This window comes from Oryzias latipes, chromosome 23 (assembly GCF_053564925.1).
Source record: "Oryzias latipes strain Hd-rR chromosome 23, Olatipes_Hd-rR_3.1".
Lineage (NCBI taxonomy): Eukaryota > Metazoa > Chordata > Actinopteri > Beloniformes > Adrianichthyidae > Oryzias > Oryzias latipes.
Window position 1 is genome coordinate 21,975,925 of NC_136259.1, and position 25,503 is coordinate 22,001,427.

Here is a 25,503-nt window from a genome sequence, read left to right on the forward strand (position 1 = left end):
TAGTTTGATTATATCCCCCCCCTCATGCCTGTGGCGGAGCCAGGCTGTCCTGCATTGTGGCGTCAAGGTTTGCGCAAAACTGGCATTTCTCTTGTGCCCAAAAAACCCATGGTGAGGCATTGGTGTGCACCAGAGTTCTCCGCTTCTCCTACATTCACCCGTGCACTGACCAAACACTAAACTCTCTCCTAACCCCCCCCCTCACTCTACACCTGATCCAGGTGAAGCAGGATTTTTCCACTCGCTGGGGTTCGACTAAAAAAAGAACATCTTGTTGAGTCTTTGCTTTTCGTTGATAAATTCAAGTTTCAAAATCTGAAAGTATTTTTATTTTGAAATGCAAAAAACAGCAAAAACCTCGGTGGGAAAAATCCAATTTTAGTGACTGACCCCCCCCCCACTCACCAGCATCATGTGGTTCTTCCATCACTGATCGCTAATCTCGTCTTCACATTGTGTCGGTGTGGCCTGTGTGTGTTTTCGGTTGCCTTTCATAGTTTTTTTGGTGAAGTGTTTTTGTGTGGACAGACCTAAACTACACTCTAAAAAAAAAAACAGACGATCAGTTTCAGCAAAAACGGTTTCCTGCAGATCCTCCAGCCCGAAGATGGAACTTTTTTCATTGAAGCGACTCTTTTTGGTTTCCTCCTTTAAAAGGAACATTCGTTTTGGGCCTATTTGTTAATCCAAACCCCTTTTTCCCCTTAATTAAGACAATTATAGTCTCAGTGAATGCAGGGAAGCTTAACCCAGCTGCTTCTGTCTCCTTTAGGTCGTCCAGCCTGCTGTTAAAGTCTCAAGTAAAGTGGAGGAGGACAAGAAGGACGAGTCTCCGGCGTCGTGGCGTTTGGGTCTGAGGAAGACGGGCAGCTACGGGGCGCTGGCGGAGATCACGGCCACCAAAGAGGCTCAGAGGGAGAAGGACACGGCGGGGGTGATGCGCTCGGCCTCCAGCCCCCGACTCTCCTCGTCCCTGGACAATAAGGAGAAAGAGAAGGTGGGAGCTCCGAGGAACTCTGATGCTGTTAGAGCTGAAAGGACCAAAACACTCGCTATGTCCCAGGTTTAGGAAAAGAGGGACCACTGCACTAAATTAAATTTGAAGTAGTAAATCCTTTGATTTGACTCTTCTTTATGTTAAATTATCGAAGTCACAGCGGGCTAAACCCTAAAAACATGAATGGGCCAAAATCGTCTATGGAGTTTACAAAAATATATTTCAAAATTTCAGGTATTTTAAAACAAAAATGTCTGGGATATTCAAAGGAAGTTTAAAAATTACTATGGGATGGCCACAGAACCTAAAGCTGGGCAGCCATGCTGTGGCAAAGTGTGACATTTCATTTTGAGAAAACTACAACCAAATTTCGTTGACCTTTAAACTTTGGAAATCTTGAATTTTCCGTTAAAATTGGGTCTTCTACGAATTGAAACTTGTAGAGATTTCGATCTATCTGCTTATAACTCCTCGAGCATAATTTCTCGCCATATTTTGTACAGCGTGATCGTGGCGAGCTCGTAAAAGTGGCGTTTCCCCAATCCTTTTTTTTTTTTTTTAACCAGAATATTGTGGAAAAGTGGTCCTTGGCTCAAGCTGAACAAAATGATAGGTATGAATGTAGGCGTGGTTTGCAAATTCCTCTGTGCCAAGGAAATCTCAAAGTTTACTTTTGCCAATTCTTCTAAAAATTACAATGAGCTGTTTGTGACCACCAGGCAACCAAAAATCAGGATGGTTGCTATGGAGATAAAACCATTAGAAAAACTGCTATTTTAAGGATTATAGTAAAAGGAATTAGTCACATTCAGCTCTGACCAGAGTGGAAGGCCAAAGAGAGGCGGTGAGGGCGGGGCCGTCTAGTGCCTGCAACATACGCCACTTACAGCTTGAATTTGATATATTTTCTCGTATATTTTTGGTGATTTGCAACGTTAGCAGAGATGGAAAAGACAAAAACTTGGCTTTTTCTGTTCTCAACAGGAAAAGGACAAAGGAACCCGTCTGGCATACGTGGCTCCCACAATCCCCAGGAGGCTGGCCAGTACTTCAGACATAGACGAGAAGGAGAACAGGTGAGGCCAGGTGGCGGTGGGTCTGCTGCTCCCAGCTGTGTGTTTCAGGCTTAAAAATTTCAGTTCTGCACGCTTTGAGCAGTAACATAAATGTCCAGTTGGAATCTTGTAGGCCGAACATTCAGGGATGCAAGATATATTGTCCGTGTTTAAGAACCAAAGAGCCCTATTGTGACTTGTGGATTTCCAGGGACTCCACCCCCTTGATCCGCAGCGGCTCTTACACCCGGCGGCGCTGGGACGACGACCTGAAGAACAGCGAAGGGAGCTCCTCCATCAACCGAACCTCCAGCTACAAGCGCAGGTCAGCCGCAGCTTCTGAACGCCATATCGTCACTCTGGATTAAAACCACCCCTGATGTAGAAACCACAGATTAGTCATTAATCCGTAATTGTCATCACAAACGCTCGCAGCTCTTGGGAAAGTGACGCCACAGAGTCTGCTGCATGAACGCACATGTCCCGCCATCCCACTGTGTCCCTCCAACGCATCACTCAGATGTTTTTACAAGGCTCGACAGTGTCTGCTACAGCAGATAAATCCGATTCTCAGAGCTGTTGTTGGGCCGATGCTGTAGTTTAAGGGAGTAATGCTGGCTGGGAGCCACCTAATGAAAGCCTGCCAGTTTTCATGCTCTAGAAGCTGCTGGAGAACCTGTTGGTTCTTGTGTTTCTTCAGGCGGCGGCATTGTTGCCAACCCAAACCGCCTTCAGTCATTTGAAGACCTTTCCAAAACAGAGATGATTATCAGCAGGTTTAAGTGGATAATGTTGATTTATTGATGCTGTGGTTTGTCTCAAAGCGTAGTCGTCCTAAACGTGTTTACTTTTTCATGTCACTATGAATGTTTGTGTGTGTCTGCGCTTCCACCGCTAACATGCCCTCTCTCACCCGCCTGCCTGCCCAACACGCTAGCACGTCCCATACGCTAGCGCTCGGGCGGAGCGGCAGCACGCGGGACGTGCCGGCCAAGTCTTCGTCCACCTCCAGCTTGGACCCTAACACCTATAGTACTAAACCCTGGCAGCCACCCACCACCCACTACCAGTCTTACAACGTTTACCGCAGGTACAGCGGCCTGAAAGGCCAGCACGCTCTCCTCAACCAAACTGTCTGCATCTCCGATCTTTTTGTCTGTGTTTTGATGTTTTGACAAAATTCTGAGTTTTACTGGTTTCATAAATGGCAGTAAATAGTCGGAACAACGGTGAAAGTTGGGATGGCTGAGGTTTTTGGTTGACCTTTTCTCTCATGACGCTCTGTGAAGAAACTGACATCACGAGAATCTGTTTTCATTAGATCTGCAGACGGGAATTTAGTCAGTCCTTCACGTGAAGGAAAACGTTGTAGTTTATGTGAAGGTCAGAGGTGTTTGTGTGCTCTTCATTGAGCTGAGGCAGGCCTTATGCTACATTCACATCGGCCTCGGAAACCCGCGTTCAGGCGACCACTGTCTATGACAACTCGCATTAAGAACACACATTAAGTCCGTTTTTGCGCTCTACATACAAAAGGCGTAGCCACTGATCGTGCGTTGAAAGTTAAACCAGATCGAACTTTGATCAATCAGGAACTCTGATTTGGTATTGATGTGTGGTCGGCGTCCTGGAAGTGCCAACCGTCTGAAAATTGATCATAATTGTTCTGGCTTGTCCCCGGCTGGAATTCTATGACACCAAGTCTTTCATATACCAGAACAGGGGTGTGAGAGATAAAGCCTGGAGCAAGATTCACGAGATCTGCACCGCGTCAACATTTCACACCAAGCCTCTTCCAACTGTAGGGACATGCGCTATTGTCAGGTAGCGACAGTTTGGTGTGAGAGCCATATGATGAAAGCGTCACATCAAATTTATTTGATAAAAGCACTAGGATGAAGACAAACAATTCAACTTTTATTTTATAATTAGTTTTGTCTACCAACTAAGCAAACGGTTAATAGATTATGTATCGTTGTTGTATACATTTACTGGTACAGTTGGGGGTTTATGTACCTTTGGACACAGGAGGGGTATATTTGTGAAAACCCCTTTTAAAAGAACAAAACCTTTTTTTACAAAATTGAATAAAACCTTCAATAAAAGGAAAATCAAGCAAGCATAAAAGTTGCGTTAGTAAAATATTTGCAAGGATTTTTTAACAACATTCATTAATGATTTTTGCTGAAACCAGAGAGATCTTAACTCTAATGCTAAATCTCTACTGCAGTACTACTACAGTAGTACATAAAACATCCTGCTGTTTGCCCCTCTTGATGAAAAACGCTCAATCCAATAGGACTAAAGTGAGGTCGTTAAGGTTAAAGCTCCGTAATAAACAGTCTTTCAATCACCAGGCTCAGTAATGATACAAACTCCTTTTTATCTTTTTCTTTTTTTATTTGTTGACCTTTTATGTTTCTGTTTTTCGGCAGTGGCTCTTTCGACAGAAGACATGTGGACTTGAGCTCCTCAACCACCTCGTCTTCCTCCACAAGCACCGCCACCACTGCCGCCGCCACCACCACCACCACCTCCTCCTCCTCCTCTTCATCAGTTACCTCACCCACAGGCCACCGCAGCCTGTTGTTCAGCCTGGGCTCCTCCTCCACTCGAACTGGCTCCAGCAGTCTCACCAGCAGGTGCACGTTCTCCTCTGGTACAGACCATCTGTGCCGTTTTGACACGGCCAGTTGACCGATGTTGCACCCCAGGAGCAGGCGTTGTAAACCACTCCTGGAAAATGTGAAAAAAGCGTTTGACGTTCTGTTAAGTTTTTAGTTTTTTAACTGAAAAGTAACTGAAGTCAAATAATCCAGTCTGGTAATGGTCGTGATTTAAAAGGCTTTATAAATAGCTGAAGAAACCAACATCTTGTCTATAAATAGCTTAGGCGTAGCTGAGGTGTTTGAACCACACCTGAACAAACCTGATTGGTGTCCAGGCAAGAGCAAAGAATGGAAAGCATGGAGGTGGAGGGACAATTATATGGGCTTGTCCTTTACTTCACAGCTAATGAATTAGGCATAAATTCCTCTGAATGCCAAAGTCCGGTTGAGTCAGACTGGCAAACGTTGACCATAATTATGCCATGCAGGAGAACCAAACGGGAATAAATGCAAACTTTATTCACAAGAGGGCAGAATTAATCTTCAATGGTGTGTTTTAAGCAAACAGTTGAGTGTTTTTAAGCATGTTTGGGGTTTCTCTGTAACCTGAGGCTTTGTGGTCAGGTACTGGTCAGAGGAGAGTGCAGAGAGGGAAAAGGAGAAGGAGTCTGCTGCAATCATCCCCACAATAAACACTGGCTCCACCACCACATCCACCACTACCAGCACGGCCACTTCCACCACCACTGGTACCGGCATCGGCTCTGAAAAGCGCAGGTAACAAACCCAACTTCAGCGCAACTTTTCCTTCCTGTAACCCATTAAAGCCTCACATCAAAGAATTGACAGAAAATTCAATTTTTTGGGGGGGAATCAAGACGATTTTCAAAAGCATTTAGCTTTTAAAATGTTTCAACAAAAACGTCGAACATCAAACAGCACAAGAATTTTACTAAATCTTTTCTTTTTTTAAAAGTCCTACTTTATATCCATGAAATTACAACTTCATTTTTTGAAACACATCTTTTGGACTTGTGACTTTTTATTCTCGTAAAATGTTGAACTTTTTTTCTCACAATTTTTCAACGTTTACTCAATTTTACGAAGTTTTTTGACTTTTCCTCATAATTATGCAGCTTTATTGTCATAAAGTTTAGACATTTTTTGTCATTTTGTACAACCCTTTTCTAATAGACGTACAGCTTATTTCCATAACTCTACTTTTTCATTTTCATATTTCTACTACTTTATTTTTTATAGTTATGCAAGTTTATATTCTTAAAAGTTGGACATTTTTTGTCTTTTTTTTTTACAACTTTTTTCAACATTTCCTTTTTTTATAATTTAAAACCTTTATTGTCAGAATTTTTACATTTTTCTAATAATGATGCAACTTTATTGTTATAATTATGGGACAACTTCTTTTTTCTTAGATGTACACCTTATTTATTTTTTATTATGGTGGCCCTAACTTTCCTGCCCTAATTCTCACCATAGAGTTTAGCAAATTAGCAAAGCTTTTCACACCCAAAGTGTTTCTGAGATTTCATGGAAGGCGTTTTGAAATAAGCAGGAAAAGTCCTTCTACTGCCCCTAGTGGAGTGATGATGCACTACAGGGCAGAAAACACGGACCAGGTTGTACATGTTAGGTCCTAAGGGACATTTGGATCATGATGATGAGATTGAAATGGTTATGTAGGGTTATAGGTCGTTGAAATTAGTTTAATCCAGGGATGGGCAAACTACGGCCCGCGGGCTGGATCTGGCCTGCCTCCATGTTTGGTCCGACCCCTGAACAATATCAGAGACCCATGTTTTTCATTTTTATCTGGCAACACGATCAGGACCCGCATAGAACGTGACATTTTATTCCCCCCTTCTGCAGTCTGTGCTCCAACCTGAAACCCTCTAAAATCTCTGTCAAATAGAACAGAAGACAGTCTTCCCTTTCTACGTTGCAGTTCATCTTTCCCGGTTTAGCTCGTTCTTTTAGAGCGATTATGATGCTTTTTTTTAGACAGCGCTCCCTATTCTGTGCCCTGGTTGGCTGGAGACCCTGTCAATCAATCTCCTCTGTGCCGTGTCTCCTGTACAGAAACGCGGAGCTCTACAGCTCCACAGAAATCTGTGATCGATCAGATCTTTGTTTTCATGCTAAGATCCTGGACCTAATTTCTATGAAGGTTTGAGACTTTAAACAAGAGAAAAGGGTGAAAATGTTCATGTCTGTGTAGGCCTGCACAATATACCGCAAATTTATCGTTATCGCAATATCCAGCTCTGCAATATGCATATCGCAAAAGACAGTGAAAATCGCAATAAATCGTAAACCTTAAATGTGTTAATACAACCTTAAGGCAGCTTGAAGCATTTAACGAATCATATAAATCCCTCGGATGGACGCCTTCACCTTGTTGACCAATTGGATGGAGGCCTATTATGTTAGATGTTTGTCTCCTATGTCAACGAGGGTCATTTGGAGTGTAATTTTTAAACTGTTGCAATGAAATGGGAATGATGTTTTTGTTTATTTTGTTATTTGTTTGTATACCGCAAATTATACCGTTATCGCAATATTAATCTTAAATATCGCATATCGCGAGTTTTCCTCATATCGTGCAGCCCTATGTCTGTGTGAGTAAAGGGTAGAAAGTGAACAGTGAGGAGTTTTACTGCCATAAACGTCTGTAATCAGACTCTGTGAGTCACGTTTTTTTTAGAACGTAACTCCTGCAATAAACGAGGGAACTCTGTACTGGTGTAAAGGTAACACAGATATATGCGTAGCTGCAGCAGAAGACATAGAAATGAGTTTTTTCATTATTACTGGATGAGAAACAGACGTGCAGGACACAGCTGCTCTGTTTTAGCGAGAACTGTGAGACGTTTAGGAGCTGCAGGCCTCAACGTCTCAGCGGGACGAAGACGGGAGAGGATCCACTATTTATTGGTTTTTATTTTTAATGTATCAGTCTATTTTTTCCTGACTTTTTGTCTTTGAAAATCACAGGTAAAGTTATTTGGTCATTTTTTTATTTCATAAATAGTGTTATTTATTTTATTAAAATGATCATGAATTAATAAAACTTTATTATAGAGCTTTACAATAAAAGAAAGATAAAAGAAGTTTAAAGTTTTAAAGAAAAAGAGTTATTGTGGCCCTTTAGAAAACATTTGGGGACCCCGCTCTAGCATCCATGTGGTGTTGGAAGATTTGTTGTTCTTCATTCCTCCAATCAGTCAAACACAACATGAACGCAGCATTTCTCTACGTTTTACACGAGGTACTTCAAGCCGTTGGTGCAATTGGCTCTAAATTGAGGAGTTTGATCCAGAGCTGCTGAGGGAACCGAGCGTGTCCGTTAGCGAGGTGGCGTGCACGGCTGCCTGTGGTGGCGCTGAAATAAGCCACCTGTCACAGTGGGAGCAGGGCCACGGCCGTTTCAGCTCCAACAACTTCTCCAAATAAGGAAGATGGACAGAAGCAGCAGTTTCTGCTGAAGGGCAAAGGCGGCATTCTCCCCTGAAGGAGTTCAAACGTCCGTGTGGCCAACAGAAGCTCCCTGCAGCCGCCTTCTCTTTTTACCAAACCCTAATAGCTAAAGGTCAGCCTGTAATGGAAGCTCTGTTTTCATTAGAGCTCTAAAAGGGAAGATTTTTAAAGGCTTCAATCTTTTTGTTGGCCAAAGGAAACATTTATTTTAGAAATGTCTACAATCGGTCTTTAAGGAACAAACACGCATCTCTACTTCAGAGGTTTCCTAAGAGGCTGAGCTGGCATGAAGTTCTACTAATTTTCAATGCATATTTTTAAACACAGAAAAGAGACATAAAAATGATATTTTCTTATTCATCTCTTAAGAGAACACACTAAATAAAATACAGACATACTTGGTTTTTACCAGTGTCATACTGATTATTTTGCAAATATACATTCTAAAACATATATATAAAAAAGAGGATGTCAAATCTCACTTTGTCATATAGAATTGTTGCCAAGCAGAACTTAAATGATTTCATTTCTGTAACAGTCGTCCCTGAATTTGCTCCAAACCCAGAAAAGCAGCTTTGATTTTGTGGTCTGTGTTGCAGAAACTAAAGATCTTTCCTTTTTTGTTGGGTTGTGATGTTTTTGTTGACCTGTTTTTGTGCGCTTTTATTAGGTCCTATCTGACTCCGGTGCGAGACGAGGAGTCCGAGTCTCAGAGGAAAGCTCGATCCAGACAAGCGCGCCAGTCCAGGAGGTCCACCCAGGTTTGTTAGCCCTCACTTTGAGCTAAATCTTTATTATAAAACTATTGCCCGGCAAAAAATAAACTTTACATTAATGAGTCAAACTATAGAAAACATCTTTTTGTTTTCAGTCCTTTTTGTTTCATCTGTTCTGCTTCTTCTTATTTTCTTTTGTACAAAAAAAGACATTTTTTCAGACCAAGCTGGGTTTACATGATGAGAATTTACCTTCCAGTGTGAAAACAGCTGTAAGAAAAAGGATAAAAACCACACAGTTGTTTTTTTTTACAGTGTTTGTAATAAATGGCGCTGAATTGCAGTGCTGTCTTAAGAGTTACAAAATAAAAGCTTCCCTTTGTGTCTAAAGGCTGAGGTTCAGCTCAGTTTTTTCAAAATAAAAGCGGTAACATTTGTGATTTCGGTAGAAAACATTGGACCCAAACGGTGACTGTCTGAGCTGTATGTCTGACCTTTTCTTGGCATTTAGTTCACAAAAATGAGGACTTCTAACATTCAACACTTTAATGTCTAAAGTGTTCCCACAGTTTGTCCTACTGATCACAGACATCTTCTAAGTGTGCAGATCATATTTGTCCTGCATCCTGAATATCCGTGGCTTCAATTAGACATTTTTGGGATTTGAAAAAGGGTGTTTGGTCAGACGTTCAAACTATTTTTGGCCACCATCTTCAAACTGTGGATGAGGTTCGTACCATGAAGTCTAACAGGAGGGTTCTTCCGTCAGGGCGTGACTCTGACGGACCTGCAGGAGGCTGAGAAAACCATCGGCAGGAGTCGTCCCCCAAAGACCTGGGAGGAGGAGAAAGAAGAGAAAGAGAAGCAGGACAAGGAGAAACAAGAGGAGAAGAAGGAGACTGAAACCAAGGAGGACGATTACCGGTCCAAATACCGCAGCTTTGAAGAGGTACAGGTCTTGTTTTTGTCTCATCCGAGGTTCAACCTTTGCTCTAAAGTACTTTATATATCAGTTTTACTGTTTTTTTTCTTTCATTTTACCATGAAAACACTTTGATTTGATCAGATTAACATAAAACTTAATGTCATCTGTTGTCTTTACTTCAAAACTTATTATTTTTCTTAGTTTTAATTTTTTCAAACTACTTTTTTTGGTTTATTTTCACAATATCTGCTGAAATCTGTATGAAAGTGTTTTATTGTGTTTTTTTTTTCTTGTGTGAAAGTTTGTGGTTTTTCCCATAAAAAGTCCGCTTTTTCTTTGTCCTCCAGCGTTACCGACCTTCATCCTCGCTGGCCTCCGCCGTTTCCTCGGTAACCACTGCCTCCTCCACCTCCTCCTCGAGCCCGCTGTCCTCCAGTTCCGGCTCCCTCTTCAGGCCCAACAGTCTGTCGGGGATCACCTCGTCCTACAGCCGTTCCTCCAGGGAGGCAGAGAAAGGTCAGAAACGGTTAATTCATCCGAACCGATCACGTGTAGCGTTCACCGACAGGCGGACAGGGGCGAAGAATCGTAGAAGTACGAGCGCAGGAAGTATAATTTGATACGTTTCTAAAGAAAAAACATAAAGCACAAATGTATCTGTGATTGATAGATAAACAAAGAACATATTTTAGAGATTTTACAAGACTAAATGAAACACATTTGCTAAATTAGAACACGTGGAAGACATGAAAACAAAGTCTTCCGGACTCTCTGGCTGCTTCCTAAGTTGGAGAAATTTGTTTCCACAACAAGGGGGGATGGTTGTGTAGTGCGCCAAAAAATGAGACCGAAAAACGGCAAAGAAGACGCTACAGTTTTGTTAAAAAATATTGTAAAACACGGCATATCTTTATAAAAATTAACAATCGAAGAAGATGTTTTAACATCGGCATTGTTAGGCCACAGGGAGGTGCAAAAAAGTGAGAAAATAGGTTTTTAACTTTCAATTTATATTATGTAATCTTTGAATTTAATCCAAACATTTACCAATTGCTTAAAAATAGCTCTTACGTGGTCAAATTTTAATTTCCACTTTTATGTGCCGTTTTTTAACTTCACTTAGCTGCTACCAGAGCTCGCTGCTCAAAAGCACTGTGGCAGGAAGAGCCGGCTTTCCATCCTCTTACTAGAAGTTCTTGTGGGAAAACTGACGTAAACACTCGTCTCTTTGTTCTCTTTGTTCTGCGACAAAACTCTGCCTCTCTTGCGGCATTGGCCCGTGTTTCCTCATTTCACCGAAAGGTCAACCGTCCATCGGATTATCTGGGTTTAAGATTAATATTTAACTCTATAACTATTTATTTTCCCTTGAACAAACAAAAAAATCCTTTTTGAATTTCCACGTTCTCATGTTGATTTGTTTTACAAAATAATAATAAAATGGTAAAAAAACAACTTTTTCATTATAATTCTCTTTAAATTTGAAAGTCGTACAGTTCAAAATATGTTCAGAATATAAAATAATTGTCAAAAAGTTAAGATACGCAGAAAAATGATCAAGTCAAGGCTGACCTACATTCTCTCTAGAAATATTCTAACTAGAATGTGCTTCTCCTAATTCTGAAACTTGTTCTTGTTGGAAGTTCCACATTAGTGTTTAGCCGCAGGATGTTTTTACTCCACGAGGAGGAGGAGGAGGAGGAAGAGGAAGAGCGGTCATGATGTAGAGCAGGGGTGTCAAACTCATTTTCACCGAGGGCCACATCAGCATAGTGGCTGTCCTCAAAGGGCCAGATATAACTTATACATGTAATTAAATGTAATGAAAAATAAACGTAATAACTTCTTCATGTTAAATAACTCATTCTTTATTTAATATAACTGTTTAAAGTGACAATTACAGTTGCATATTAAACATATGTTTGCTTGTTACTCTAGCAGAAATTCTTTTAAATTTTGACCACTTATTAAAAGCCACGTAACTCCATTAATAAAGGATCAAACTGTCCAAGTGAATAAAGAAAAATAACATAAAACTGAGCTGCAAAGATCATGTATTACACGTGTTACATTTTACAAAAAAAAGCTGCACACAGCCTTGCATCCAGCTGATGGGTTGATGACAACAATTTGTCTGCACACACACACACAAGAGCTGCAAACATTGATTAATTACAACAGCTACACTTAAATAATATCTATTCAACTAAATAAAATTTTTATCTTAAGAAATCAAAAACTTTGATGTTGTTGCGGGCCACATAAAATGACATGGCGGGCCAGATTTGGCGCCCGGACCTTGAGTTTGACAGGAGTGATGTAGAGTAACCAGCAAAGCAATGAAAGGAGATCCGTTCTTTCTGACAACACAACTGAGAGTAGAGATTAGGAGTCCAGACGATCTACTTACATCTAGGCAACTCTCATGATAAAGAGTCAGGATTTAAAATGTACGTATTTATAAGCATAAAATCCCTCAGACTTATTAGGAAAAGTATATTTTAAAGAATCAGGCAATTACTTTGAATTAATTAATGTAGATGAATGATCACAATATGAGCCTTTCTCTCATTTTTCTTTCAACAGTTTATTGATTTGGACCCGTGTGTTCGTAGTTGTCATGTCAACGCCACCGCAGGGCATCAGAAATGTTCCAATTGGAGTTCACACATCCTTTGACATATCGGGCCCTTCCGGTATAAATGATAAAGAGGGTCACGCTAAACACAGAGCCCTGAGGAACACCTGATGTGATTGTGTGGGGCGGGGATGTGACGTTCTTCGGGATACAGGGAAACATTACAGCAGCTAGAAGGAAAATCATTTTCCCGGAGAACGTTCCGGCCGGTATAATCTTTACACGTTTGGTTTATAAAATACGTACAGAGATCGTTTTTCTTCTCTTCGGACAGAAATGGACAAAAAGGAGGACGAGAAGGACGGCGAGGACAAGTCTCAACCTCGCTCCATACGGGATCGCAGGCGGCCCCGTGAGAAACGGCGCTCCACCGGAGTGTCCTTCTGGACTCAAGACGTAAAAACCGATCCCTCACGTTGACCTCCTGCACGCCGCCAAGCGTCGACTAACCGGGTTTTCCGTATTTTCCAGGGCGATGAGAACGACCCGGACCAGCAGTCGGACTTGGAGGAGAGCAGCTTGAAGGGAGAGCTGCAGGTGAAGACAACTCCTCTCATTTTGACACTTTTGTCCAACGCTGAAGTTTTACTGTTGCCTCTTTTTAGCCGTTTTCCGGTAATTGTTGCCGCAGCGACCTTGAACCTTTCCAAAAACGCAAAGCAAAGGAAGTCTAAGTTTTAGGAAAGGTGCAGAAATGTGTGAGTTTTTATCAAGGTGACATTTCAACAATAGAAGAGGATGAAAAGAAAATGTCAATCTGAACGTCTCCAAAGAGGCATTGATGTGAAAATAGATTTCCTGTTCAGACAGAACAGTGAAACAGAGAGATGATCTACATCCGCTTAAATCTGCCGCTTACAGTCAGTTTGAAGTGTGCCGCAGCTACAAAAGCACTAAAGAGGAAATTCAGACTCATTTCTGCATAACAAAACAACACAAGAACAGCACAGGAAGTCCCCTGTGGTCACTTCCTGTCCAGGCTTCTTCTTTACACACGCCTTGAATTCTCAGAAAAAAAGTTTGGAAAATGAAATGTTTTTCTAATTGATGTTTGACACAAAGAGAAACAAAAATGTTAAACATGAAATGATGAAAAAAGCTTCTGAATGAGGCCAAAAGAGGCGCATAAAGGGACTTTAAAGGATTTTATTAAACATTTAAATCAAGATTTTAACTAAGAAATCAAATGTTTCCTGTTATAATGGAGCTTTAGGCGCCAAAAACAGTTTAATTAAAGAATATTATAAATATATTTGACATTATTGAACTACTTTCAATGTTCGATAACATTTGTTAGCTCATGAATAATTGTATTTTCTCACATTTGTAAGTAATATAAATGAAACCACAATCCCATATCTTAAAAAGCAATTCTTTAAATATAGATATTTGTTTCTTTATGCACCAAAGTCAATCTTTATGCTCAGTTACATTATTATTAATAAAAAATCTGACAATTTGGAGAATTATTGTACTTATTTTTCATCTTTTTTTATAAATGTTTACTAGAGGAGGATGAGTGAGCAAAATATTCAACATATTCTAGCACTGAAAATGGTCATTTTCTGCTTTGTAAATGCTAGTGGGTTAATGTTGTGTAGTACTTGTCATCGGTCACTAACTTTGTGGGTTTTGTTTCCTGCTTTCTTACAGAGCGACAGACTGTCCAGGTAAGAGTCCCCCCCCCCCACGCCGCCTCCCTTTCAGCCGTTGCCTGACGCTCGCGTCCCTAAAATCCAAACTCTTTCTTCACCGACGCAGGAATGAGAGCACTTCATCTTTAGATCGCAACGACACTCTTCTGAGCCGCAGCTATGGAGAAAGTCGAAGGCCGTACTCCAGCCGACTGGACAGAGACGACAGCACCGACTACAAGAAGGTAAACGGAAGCTTTTTCTATGCATTTTGCCGACCCGGTCTACTCTGCCATGCTAGCAGACATTTTTTTTTATTCGTATTCATTATATTTTTTATTTAAATGATCAATTATCATCAAAAAATAAGTTTTTCAGAACTTTTTTCAGGAAGTTGAACTTCAGTTTCGTTTCTTTTTACCAAAAAAAACCCAATTGGCAGTTTTATTTTGAAAATGAGAACCTTTACTTTGAAAATGTATCTACTTTACTGTAGTCCATTCAGTTTGTGTAGTTCTATATACTTAAAATCCAAAATTATTCTGCAATTGAACAGCAATAATTACATCCTTAACGTTTATTTTTACTACACTGAAAGAAATATTGTATTGTTGGCGTAAAGCTATCAGCCGTTGATTGATGTGCATTTATCAATCAGAAAACGCTCGATTTCCTCATCATTTATGCCATATTTCCGCTTTCATGTCGGAGCGTTTAGTCAGGCCTGTTCCTCCTGTGACGGATCTGTCCGTTTCAGCTCTACGAGCAGATCTTAGCCGAGAACGAGAAGCTGAAAGCTCAGCTACGCGACACAGACCTGGAGCTGAAAGACTTGAAGCTACAACTCGAGAAAGCCACACAGGTACGCCGAGCCCTGGAATCTGAATGAAAGCATAAGTCGGTCCGCTTCTGACGCTTCTCGCTGGTGTCTCCACAGAGGCAGGAGCGCTACGCCGACCGATCCCAGCTGGAGATGGAGAAAAGGGTAAAGGCGGAGCCTGTCCCGCGTCTATTTTTTTTAATTTTCTTCAACATTTGGGTGCAGCCTCTCGGTTTAGAAATGAAAAGTGGTGATGCTGGTTTGATTTGTGTGAAGCGTCACAGTAACGCTCCTGCTGATGGCTTTATGTCTGAAGGTAACAAGCAGGCCCCGTTATCATCCCAGTGGTGGTATGATCCTCCCCTGTTTTTTGTATCGGCCTCCTTTCTGCTGCCGGCTGTCACTGTGAACGGGGACCCGCCCCCCTCCCCTCCCGTCCTCCACCCTGATCACTGCCTTTTTTTCTCTCTCACCGGGTTTTGAACCTGATCAGCAGCGTTTGTGTGTGTTTGGGATGGAGCGGCGCTGCTGCTGCTGCTGCTGCTGCTGAAAGCTGCACCTGTGTTTTTGTGTCGTTTCCCACCGGTTCGGCGGTCTTCAGCCGTGTGACGCCAAGCGTGGCGCCGAACAGGTTCAACGTAAAATGAATGAAAAACAAGATTGGTGGAGCTTAAAAAGACATTTCGTGGGGAAATATTGTAAATTTAAAAAAGAATATATTTCAAATTTAATGAAATGCTAAAAACTTAAAATAAACCAGAAACTGTAAAAAATACATGCGTATGTAGAACAGCTGCTGGTTGTATTTTGAATTTTTGCTTTTTTCATTTGTTGCTTTGCTTCAATTCAGACCTTTCATAAACATAAACCAAAGTCAAAAAAGGAAAAGTCTCCTTTTAATTTTTTTTTTTATTTACCTTTTCAGTATTTTTTCAAATTTAAAATACGTATATTTTTAAAGACAGTTTTCTGACGATGGAGGACATGTATATCATATAATATATAACAAAATTAATAAATATATAATATATATCTCCTATATTATGGACACATTTTAAGAAAATTAGGCTCAAAATTGAATTTCTAAGTTTTTTTTTTATTCAAATCGTTTAAAAAAGTTGGTATTTGTGACGTAGAAAGTACTACCAGCTCCCTGCTCCACTCCATTCTGATGCGTTCACTGCAGCCGCTTACATGTACAGCTGGATAGTTCCAATATTGATCCCCATTTTTGCTGTGCGATGCGAGTTCAAAATTGTTTTCAAGTGATTTATTTATTTTTTCTTCTAAATTCTGGTTTTTCATTCACTTTAAGCCGATCCTGATTTGACCCCATAGCCAAGGCGTGTCAGATTGTGACCTTTTTATTCATACATCATCCGCTTTCTCAACTCAGAAATGTGCGCCTTAGTTCAGTTAGACCGTCGGCACGACCCCCACACGCCGACGTCCTGTCATCTCGACCCAAACCTCCATTTGGACGCCCATAAACGGCGTGTTCGGTCTGGCTGCTGCTTGTAGACGCCTCACAAAACATGCGTGTGTTGAGTGTGTGCTGTCACCCCCCACGACCTTCCGCTGCATTTTCTGACATTCTGATGGTGGAGGTCAGAGGTCATGCATATGTTCTCTTCCCCACAGGAAAGACGAGCTCTAGAAAGGAAGATTTCTGAGATGGAGGAGGAGCTTAAGGTACTGTACACACAGTTATGTTTCATTTATCGATGTTTTATCATCTAAATATAGTTTGTTTTTCCAGATATGATGATGATAAATGTCATTTGCAGCTGAGGTTATTGTTTACAGAAACGATACAAATAAAGATTTAAAGTATTGAAGCGTCAGGTGAACAAACAGTGACATCTAGTGGTCAGCTAAAGCAACAGCAACCTCAATACAGCAGTTTAATCTAGGATTAGTGACAAAGAAAAAGCCTGAAAACATTTGTTTTAATATTCAGACACACTCGTTTAGATCCACAACAAAAAAAAATAGATTCAAAATCACAAGTTCAGTTCAGAATTTGAGCTGAAAATATAAACCAGAGATACAAACAGAACATTCTGCTTTCGATCAACGAAACATAAAGATGATCAAAGATTCATCATTTCAAAATAAGTCATCGTAGATCAAGATTGCAGGAAGAAATCTGTCTTTCCTGGTTCAGAAGTTTAATAAACTAATTGGTAATTCTTCATTTGTCAATTTTATTAATTTAAATGTGTCAAAAGCGAAATAAGAAGATAAAAATCATTTTTGAAAAAGTGATTGATAGATCTGCTGCAGCTGGAGTTAAGTGCACTTTCAAGCCGTGGGAAAAACGATTAGCTGCTGTTCTGAGGAGCTTTAATCGAAAGTGAAACTGAGATGGTTTTGAATAAAAGATGCAGCAAAAAATCCATTTTTCTGAGGTGGCGCCTATGCAAAGAATTTTAATAAAGTTTATTACACAACAATTAAAAAGGCAAATGAAATGATAAAAAAGCTTCAGGGCCACTGAAAGCTCGTTATTTTGTTTTGGTAAGAATCTAAAGCTTTTGTCTTGCTTGCGTTTTACTCTGAAAGGATAAAGGCTTCTAACATATCAGTAATAAAGCAGGGCGAAACCTGGAAAGAGCGCTTGAGCTCCCGTTCAGAATCTGAAAAGGGATTTCAGAGGAGAGGAGCATCCCTGCTCGTCTGATGACGGACCTTTCAGGCTGCAGAACCTACGGGTCGCTGTCCCGCTCCGCCTAAAACAAGAATCATTTCATCTTTTTCTTAAAATCTATCCCATTTTCTAACAGTCTTCCTCTTCTGTTTCCCCCTCTTCCTCCTCCTTCTCGGCCCCTTCTCTTCTGTTTCCTTCCTCCTTTTCCTTTATTAATTCTCTTTCTCCACCGCCATGTTTCCCCTTTTTTTGTTTTATCTCTGTTTCCCATGTTCTGCTTCTTGCCCCCCCCTGCAGAACCTCCCCCAGGTAAAGCAGGTTCAGGCCCTGCGGCAGGTCAAGGAGCGGCTGCAGGCCGAGAACCGGGCCCTGGCCCGCGTGGTGGCGAAGCTGTCTCAGTCGGCCTGCAGCCAGCTGCCCAGCGCCGACCTCTAAAAGCCACACCCACCACCACCACCACAACCCCCCCTCCACTCCTCTTTTCTCTCTTTCTGTCCATCTGCGCTCTGCTCTGCACCCATAGACAGGCAGGTGACCTCCCGCCCCCAAACATGATGTGGTTGTTGTGACCCCGCCCCTTTCCCCCTCGCCTTTATTTTTCCCGATTGAGGAGGATGATTTTGTTTTGGTGCGAACATCACTGTCAGGTGTCCTCCACACCTTGTCAGTGTGGGAGGAGGGGGGGGGGGGGGGGCGGAGTCAGACAGCATTAAGCTGCCGCAGAGCTGCTACCGTTTTGGTAGTGCCCCGTTTGGTGCTTCCATCGGGGAGTAAGCACGCCGGCGGAGTTTGGCTTGTTCGTGCATGAATGAACCGACTTCGCTTTCTTTTGGTTTTAAATAAATTACCCCCCTCCTTCCCCCATTCCAACTCCTCCTCCTCTTACTTTCCTGTTTTAAAAATAAAAGTCGGACATCGAATGTTGACGACGACTGCATGCACGGTCAGGTTGTATCCCCACGCCTGACCGACATGCACCTGCGATCAATAAAGGTTTATTTGAATTGGTGCAAACTTGAAAGTCTGTCGTTTAAACTGCAGAACTTATGCAGTTTAAACCCAATACCACCTTAAAATCAACTATAGTGCCCCCTTCTGGCCACATAAAGGCCATGCAAATATCATCAACTGTATGTGATAACTGGACTGAGTGAATATGACGCTCCAATGAAGCGAAATGAAGAGTCGACTCGGTCTCGTATCAACACCAGAGGACGTCATTAAGCCACAATGGGTGCGATTTGAGTCATTGTTTCTATGGCAACCACTCTTGGCAATCAGAAGTTCACAACCCCTACCACCTGAATGCGGTCTACACGCTTTTTAACCCAAATCCACCAAAAAAACCTGTTTTCTCGAATTTTGTTCCTCCGGAGTTCTGGGTGGAACAGTTGGAGCAACCCCACCTCCCCTTCCCCTCCCCCTTGCCGAGAGCTCTCTGTTTACACGCTCTCCTGCTAGCTTATAGCCCCTCCTTACTGGTGCAACAAAAATAAGAATTGGATCCAGAATCCAGCTCGGACGAGGAAAACGAAGACGTTCATGGATCTGGTCGTGTACAAGTGGATGCATCAGGATGGAGCAGAGCGGGGAGCTTGTGCCCCACCCAAAGTATTTCCTACCATCTCAGAAATGCTTTACTTTCTCTCCATATGTCAGAACTGATACAAGAACATGTTAAAAACACCAAAAAGACCATTTTCTTTATCTAGAACATGGTTATTCCAACAAATGGAATGAGTGAACATTAGCTTGTTTGTTTTTTCGGTTATCGTCTTTGGCTTCTTGATCCACTGAGTCCAGTTTTCGTATACAGTCAAGGATCTGCACTGACAAACAGGAAGCAGTTCCTGTTTTCACCTCAACGTGTCCAGTAAATTTAGCAAAATTCACCAAAATAAAAGCTCAGTCAGCCATCGGCCTGGGGACTCACAGGGGCACCTTTACTTTGTGTGTGGTATTTTTTCTTAACACACTGGTTAGCATGCTAACCGGACAAACTCTTGATGTCCTGCAAAAATCTGGTGTTTTTCCTCTCTGCTGTGTGAACTGGGCTCCTGCGCTGCATGGCTTGGTCAGAACCTCGGCCCGCCTTCACGTTCTCCTCTCAAACCCAAAATGTTTTCATGTTTTGTATGAGAGGGGAGTGTCCTCCCAGTCAACAGGCTGCGGTGGCGTTCTGGCGAAACGGGCCTGACTGGTTTGTGGAAACTGGTCTAAGCCTGATTTCTTTCTTTTTTTTTTTTTTGTCTCCTCCTTCCCTCGTCTCCTCCCCCCTTTTTTATTTATTTGTTTTTTTTTTTTCATTTCTCCCTTTCAGATGCTCCCAGACTTGAAAGCGGACAACCAGAGACTAAAGGACGAGAACGGAGCGCTCATTCGAGTCATTAGCAAGCTTTCCAAGTAGATCCGAACGCCCCACCCACCCAGCCACCCGCTCCTGCTAGCCTGCCCCCCCTCCGGCATCGACTAATGGAATTGCACACTTAGATAGAATTGCAGCAGACATCAGAGATGACACTTGTCCCCATCTGTGCTCCTCCGTTGTCCATCCTGCTGTCTCCATCAAACCACAGTTTACAGAGCAAAGAAATAAATACAAAGTCCTCGGTCAGCATGTGAGAGCCTGGGGGGGCGGGGAAGCCGAACTATTTAACCAGTAAGCCTTAGTTGTACATAGAGGAAAAAAAAAGTCACTTGCATCCCGTCGGCTATCACCCGAAGAACAAATATTATCGCGTCCCCCCTCCTGGTTTTATTTGTGCCACACTTCCTGTTTCCTCTCTCTCTGCTGTGCTGCCCCCCCCCCCTATTTATCCCGTTGTTGTTTTTGTTTTTTTCCGCTCCGCCACACTCGCACGCAGCCCCGCCCCCTGGTTCTTTTCCCGCAAACGGGAGTCTGGCTTTAGCGGAAGGAGGCGGTCCTAGTGGAATTTAAGCTTTCACCGTATGTGCAATATGCATTTTTTTTTTTTTAATGCTTTAAAGAGTCCATCATGAGTAGGATTTTTCACATCCACCGCTGCCATCGCTCAATCTCCCTCCCTTTTTTGTTTCTTTTTACATTTGTAGTCGGTTTATACTCACTTTGTTTTAGCAGGTACTGAGTGATGCTGTATATACCTGTATGTATTTGTTTGAGACCCGCACATGGCATGCGTTGATGGTTCCCGTCTGTTACTAGCAAAAACAAATTTCAAAGGAACAAATTAAAAAAAGAAAAGAAAAAAAAAGTGTGTTTTAAAATATTTTTCTTTTATAGCCTGAAGACATGGGAGGAGGTTGGATTATCGGGCCTCTCCTCTGTGTCGAGGTCTTTTTTTTTTCCCCCCGATTAAGTGTTTAAAAACAAAAAAACACGTTTTGTGGCTTCACCACATCTCACCATTCGGTGCTGCCGCTTTTTGTTCCCAAACTTTTAAAAGCTGTAGTGTTCTAGCCAAAGTGTCATCACCTAAACGGAGAAATCAATTCGGGACGGCTAAACTGCACCGTCGCTGGGGGAGCAGCGCCCCCATTCATGCATCTTGACGCATTTCAGTGGCCTTTTTTAAGGATGTTTTAGTAAAAGAAGTCTCTGCTGATGGACCAACAGCCATCCATTGTTTTTTTTTTTGTTTTCTTTTCTTTTCTTTATTTTATTTTATTTTTCTCCCCCTCATCTTGTAAAATAGGTGTGTGGCTTAATACATGCAAGCTGTGCTGTGACTACAACCACTGAAGAGTTCATTCAAAAATAAACTTGTACATTGTAACTTTCCTGTGCGTCTTCATTTTCACACATTTTTTGTTCTTAAAGTTCAGTCAAAATAAAAGTAAAAAGTTCACAAAAGAACTAAATATGTTGACGAAGCTGAAATATTTTAAAGGTCGCCACGGCAACCATTTTGAAAAAGGTCATCGAGGAATAAATTTTTTGGTTTGTTAAAACACAAAAACTTTTATTTCTAGATTGCTTATCTGCCAAATATGTGACAAAAATTAAGATTTCAATTTCTAAAACACGTCTTTTATGAATTAACACCCAACTTTGGTTTTTGACACAAATCTTCCATATTTTTATTGGAATTGAGGTTTAAAAAAAGGAAATATTTAACAGAAGTTACTGCTCAGTGTAAAAGACAAAATAATTGTAGGAAAAACCTTTATAAGCAAAAGTTACATGTTTTAGTTATAATAACTATTAATAAATTTATTTTATATTTTTTTGAAATTAGTATTTTTAAACAAATTTCGTTTAAGCTACTTTTGCAAAATTTCTGACATTTTAATTAACATTTTTGTAAAAAAAATTCTTGATGAACTCTTCAAAAGATTCTTTTTTCCATGGTGGAATTTCTTTTAAGCTGCAGTTCCGTCATCTCACCGCTAGATGGTGCACATCAGCTATTTTCTCCTGTCATCCATCTCTCCTCTTTACATGAACCCAAACGAGCAGCTGACGTCACAGCCGCACTGCTATGTTAAACCTGTGGAACGTCACTGTTTACAGCAAAGTATTAAAGAAACAAACGAAGTTCTAGTGAACATTACTAACGCTCTAGGAAAAAATAAAATAAAGCTTTAGGAAAACCGCCTCGGTTAGAAATAGTTGGTATATGTTGATGGAGTATTAGGTCCACTTTAAAATCATTTTTATTTTAAATCACAGCTTTAAAGTCATAATTTAATGAGAACAAAGTCTAAAATAGATAAATAACATAAAAGTCTGGATAAACTGTATAATTTCTGTCTTTAGTTGCTTTGCTCCGCCCTCGTAATTCCTGACCAATGAGTGAAGAGATTTTTTATTCACATGGCTTTGTTTACTTGTTTTGGTTCAAATCAGGAAAGGCTGCTTGATGGCAGTCTGAATACAGACCAACTGCAAGGTTCAGAGCTCTATCCGGACTGGATCTGGAACAAACGGTTTTCCCAAAATCCAATTTTTATTAAGAACATTGAACATAGAAAATGGTAAAAAAAAAAAACAACTCGTCAGACAGAAGCATCACACAGACACTGAAGAAAGGGTTGGATACCGATTGCTTCAACGGTCTGCAGAGATCCTGCAAGCCACCAATCAATGAAAAAAACATGAATAAACCGTCAAACATTTATAACTTTATCAATAAACCTTCAGTTTACTGCTTCAAATCCAACAGTTTGACCAAACTGAGTTTAGTAGTTGTGCTCTGCTGATGCACGAACTGCATGTTCACTTCCACCTTCTTTCCTTACTATTACTTTTTAATTTATTTTTTGGTGGCCCTCGTACTCCACCGAACAACACCACAAAACTGCGTCTTTTAATAAAGCCGGAGGTGGGAGATTAAAACACTGCGCGCGAAGTGGAGTTAGCTTACGTTACCAAAGGTGTTCCTCTAGGTTCCCTTGAAGGACTTGTTACTTTCACAGCAATCGTTTTTAATGCAAAAGCTGTAATACTGTTGTTTTTGTGCATTTCAGTCCCACTTCCTTAATTAAAAACTATACGATTTTTGCTTTTACGTGATAAATTAGCTTTTAGACTCGATCAATAAAGCTAAAACCAAACTTTAAGCAACTTACAGCATTGTAGGGTTTAGCATCTTTTCTCAAGAACCTCAGAACCAATTTGCAACGTCCTGATGTTCAAAACCCGACTTTTTGAGTAAATATTGGATTTAAAACTCCTAATCCAAACACTCTCCTATCTGAACACAAATCTAGGTATCCAAACAGTGTCTTAAAGGTATTCTTAGTTATAATTATTTTTGTCAGAGTAGGTGTTACTAGTTCCATGAATCTAAATCTCTTTACTTAGTTTGGAAGTATTTCAAACAAAATAAAGGTGAAAAAATGTAAATATGAAGAAAAACATAATAATTGAAAGGATTTCTGTGCTTAGTTTCAATTCTTTTTCAGATTGCAGACTTAAAAACAAGCAAATTCAGATAAAAGAATGAGAACAAAGATCATAATAATCTTCCACACACCCTTCAATAACATCTACTGGGTGGTATATTGTTTCTGCAGTTATCTTTAATTCCATTTCATAGCATATTGCCGGGCTAAATTCTTTTTCAATTGCAAATCCTGGCCTGTGAAATTCCACTGAGGGAGGGGCTAAACGTCCCGCCATCATCACACAGCTTCAGGAGCTGCAGTTTCACTGTCTCGCCACTAGGTGGTGCACATCCTTGCAGTTTGTCAGGTGAAGTTCCCATCATTTTCAGTGCAGGAAGTGGTTTTGACTGCTGATGCAGCCCTCGTCGTCCATCTCATCTCTGTGCTGTAAATATAACATGACCGCCTCACTGTTCGGCTGTGTCACCACGCGTGACCGCATGTCCACAACAAACAAAGTGCAAGACAACATGCAAGCTAGCTAGCCCATGGCGAGCCGGGGTTGCGGTGACCAAACTCCTGTACCTGCATGTGTCCGTGTCTGCACGCTGACGGTGGCCTGCGAGGGTCAGAGATCTATAGCTCTACTCTGCAGATAAAGCTTTGAGGATAAGCAGCAGTTTCTGCCACCAGCAGTGGAGACAAAAACGTCTACGTCCAACTAAGCAAGGACTTTGACAGGAAATAACCTGTAGAAAATAATTATAGCAACAAATGACTTCAATTAATGGTGCTTTACAAGGTGACTAAGACGTTTGAGTCAAGGCCGTTCCTGTTGGTGTGGAGTACAGTACTTACAGGGTATTTGAGTGGTACTTATATGGTACTTTTGTTGGACTTACAGCATACATGCTGTGTATTTATGTGGTACGATATTTGTTTCATACTTGTGTGGTACCTACTTGGTATTTATGCTGTACACTAGGTTTTTACATAGTACCTACTGGGTATTTATGTGTTGTGTTATTGTGTTTTTTTGTATAAATACCACGAGAGCCACATTAGCACACACTCTTGGGTCATTTGTTCTGAGTTATTCATGTTGGGGTAAATGTTTGGGTTACATTTTTATTTCATTTTAACCCAATTTATGGTTGTTTTTGTTCCTAAATTACAGTCCCTCTAAAAAAAGTGAGTCCCTTTTTAACTTCTAAGGCTGGGTTACTAACAACCCGACCTAAGTTATTTTTTACTTAACTGTGGAACTAGTACCAAATAAATACACAGCAAGTACCATAAAAATACCCACTAGGTATAACAAAAGTGTCATGATCCGATAACGTGGCAGACCCAGATGCTGCAACCCGGAAGGAGGAGACAGGTAAGTGGTTAGGTGAGTAAATAAGATCTATTGTTCTGATCTGATGAGGTCTGGGAGGTTGGCCTGGCCGTCGGTTCTGACGAGACTTTGTTCCGAGGCGAGGCCGGAGGTCCAGGTGAGGTTTGAAGTTCGTGACGTAACGTGGGGGCTTGGCGAGAAGCGAGGCTGGAGTACAAGGCAAGGGGGCCAGATGTGAGTCTAAGGAAGACTAGGCACCATCAGGGTTAATGAACTGGTGATGAATGCTGGAGCTAGGTCTCCTTAAGTAGAGCAGGTGGTTGATGAGATGAGTAGTCACAGCTGGTGAGTCAGGAGCAGAGCAGAGCTGGGAGGGGGAGGAGAACTGACAGAGGCACCATGACAAAAAAGTACCACTTAAATATCCTGTAAGTACTGAACTGGAAAAAGATGCGTTACCATCAAGTCTTTCACACATCGGAATAGAGCTGTGAAAGAAACAGCGTGGAGCAAAATTCACCAAATATGCACCGCTTCGACATTTCACACCAACTGTAGGTGGCGGACATGCGCTAGTAAACAGTTGAAAAAGAAGAAGAAGCCCCTCCCTGCTCATCCAATGTGAACACCATGGGCGCCTGACAGCAGCACTGATGTTTTTGGAGGGAAATCAGTCATAAAAATGGAGTTAGACCTCGGAGATCATCCTCTCTGCTTTTTCTATTTTCATCTCCTCTCTGACTGCAAAATGAATCGACCCAAACCCCCCCCCCCCCCCCCCCCCCCCCCCCCATCTTCAACAGTCGACCTAGACACA

The 25,503-nt window shown here is 41.3% G+C and overlaps 1 protein-coding gene across 5 annotated transcripts in view; it reads left to right on the forward strand.

Moving 5' to 3' along the window:
• Nucleotides 1–21,298, forward strand: part of ppp1r12a (protein phosphatase 1, regulatory subunit 12A) — a 56,056-nt gene extending 34,758 nt beyond the window's left edge. The window contains exons 10-27 of one of the 5 annotated variants that reach the window (XM_078941952.1): nucleotides 773–997; nucleotides 1,982–2,073; nucleotides 2,264–2,377; nucleotides 2,990–3,142; nucleotides 4,488–4,694; nucleotides 5,286–5,438; nucleotides 8,827–8,917; nucleotides 9,642–9,821; nucleotides 10,145–10,313; nucleotides 12,710–12,831; nucleotides 12,907–12,972; nucleotides 14,089–14,105; nucleotides 14,197–14,314; nucleotides 14,827–14,931; nucleotides 15,007–15,054; nucleotides 15,206–15,239; nucleotides 16,531–16,581; nucleotides 19,860–20,772. In XM_078941952.1, coding sequence (XP_078798078.1) covers nucleotides 773–997; nucleotides 1,982–2,073; nucleotides 2,264–2,377; nucleotides 2,990–3,142; nucleotides 4,488–4,694; nucleotides 5,286–5,438; nucleotides 8,827–8,917; nucleotides 9,642–9,821; nucleotides 10,145–10,313; nucleotides 12,710–12,831; nucleotides 12,907–12,972; nucleotides 14,089–14,105; nucleotides 14,197–14,314; nucleotides 14,827–14,931; nucleotides 15,007–15,054; nucleotides 15,206–15,239; nucleotides 16,531–16,562 — 1,926 coding nt within the window. In that variant the 3' untranslated portion in view covers nucleotides 16,563–16,581; nucleotides 19,860–20,772. Of the gene's footprint in view, nucleotides 1–772; nucleotides 998–1,981; nucleotides 2,074–2,263; nucleotides 2,378–2,989; nucleotides 3,143–4,487; nucleotides 4,695–5,285; nucleotides 5,439–8,826; nucleotides 8,918–9,641; nucleotides 9,822–10,144; nucleotides 10,314–12,709; nucleotides 12,832–12,906; nucleotides 12,973–14,088; nucleotides 14,106–14,196; nucleotides 14,315–14,826; nucleotides 14,932–15,006; nucleotides 15,055–15,205; nucleotides 15,240–16,530; nucleotides 16,582–17,836; nucleotides 18,067–19,859 lie in introns of those variants that run through there. The other 4 variants (XM_078941951.1, XM_078941953.1, XM_023952136.2 and 1 more) reach the window with 4 other exon arrangements.
• Nucleotides 21,299–25,503: the final 4,205 nt, after the last annotated feature.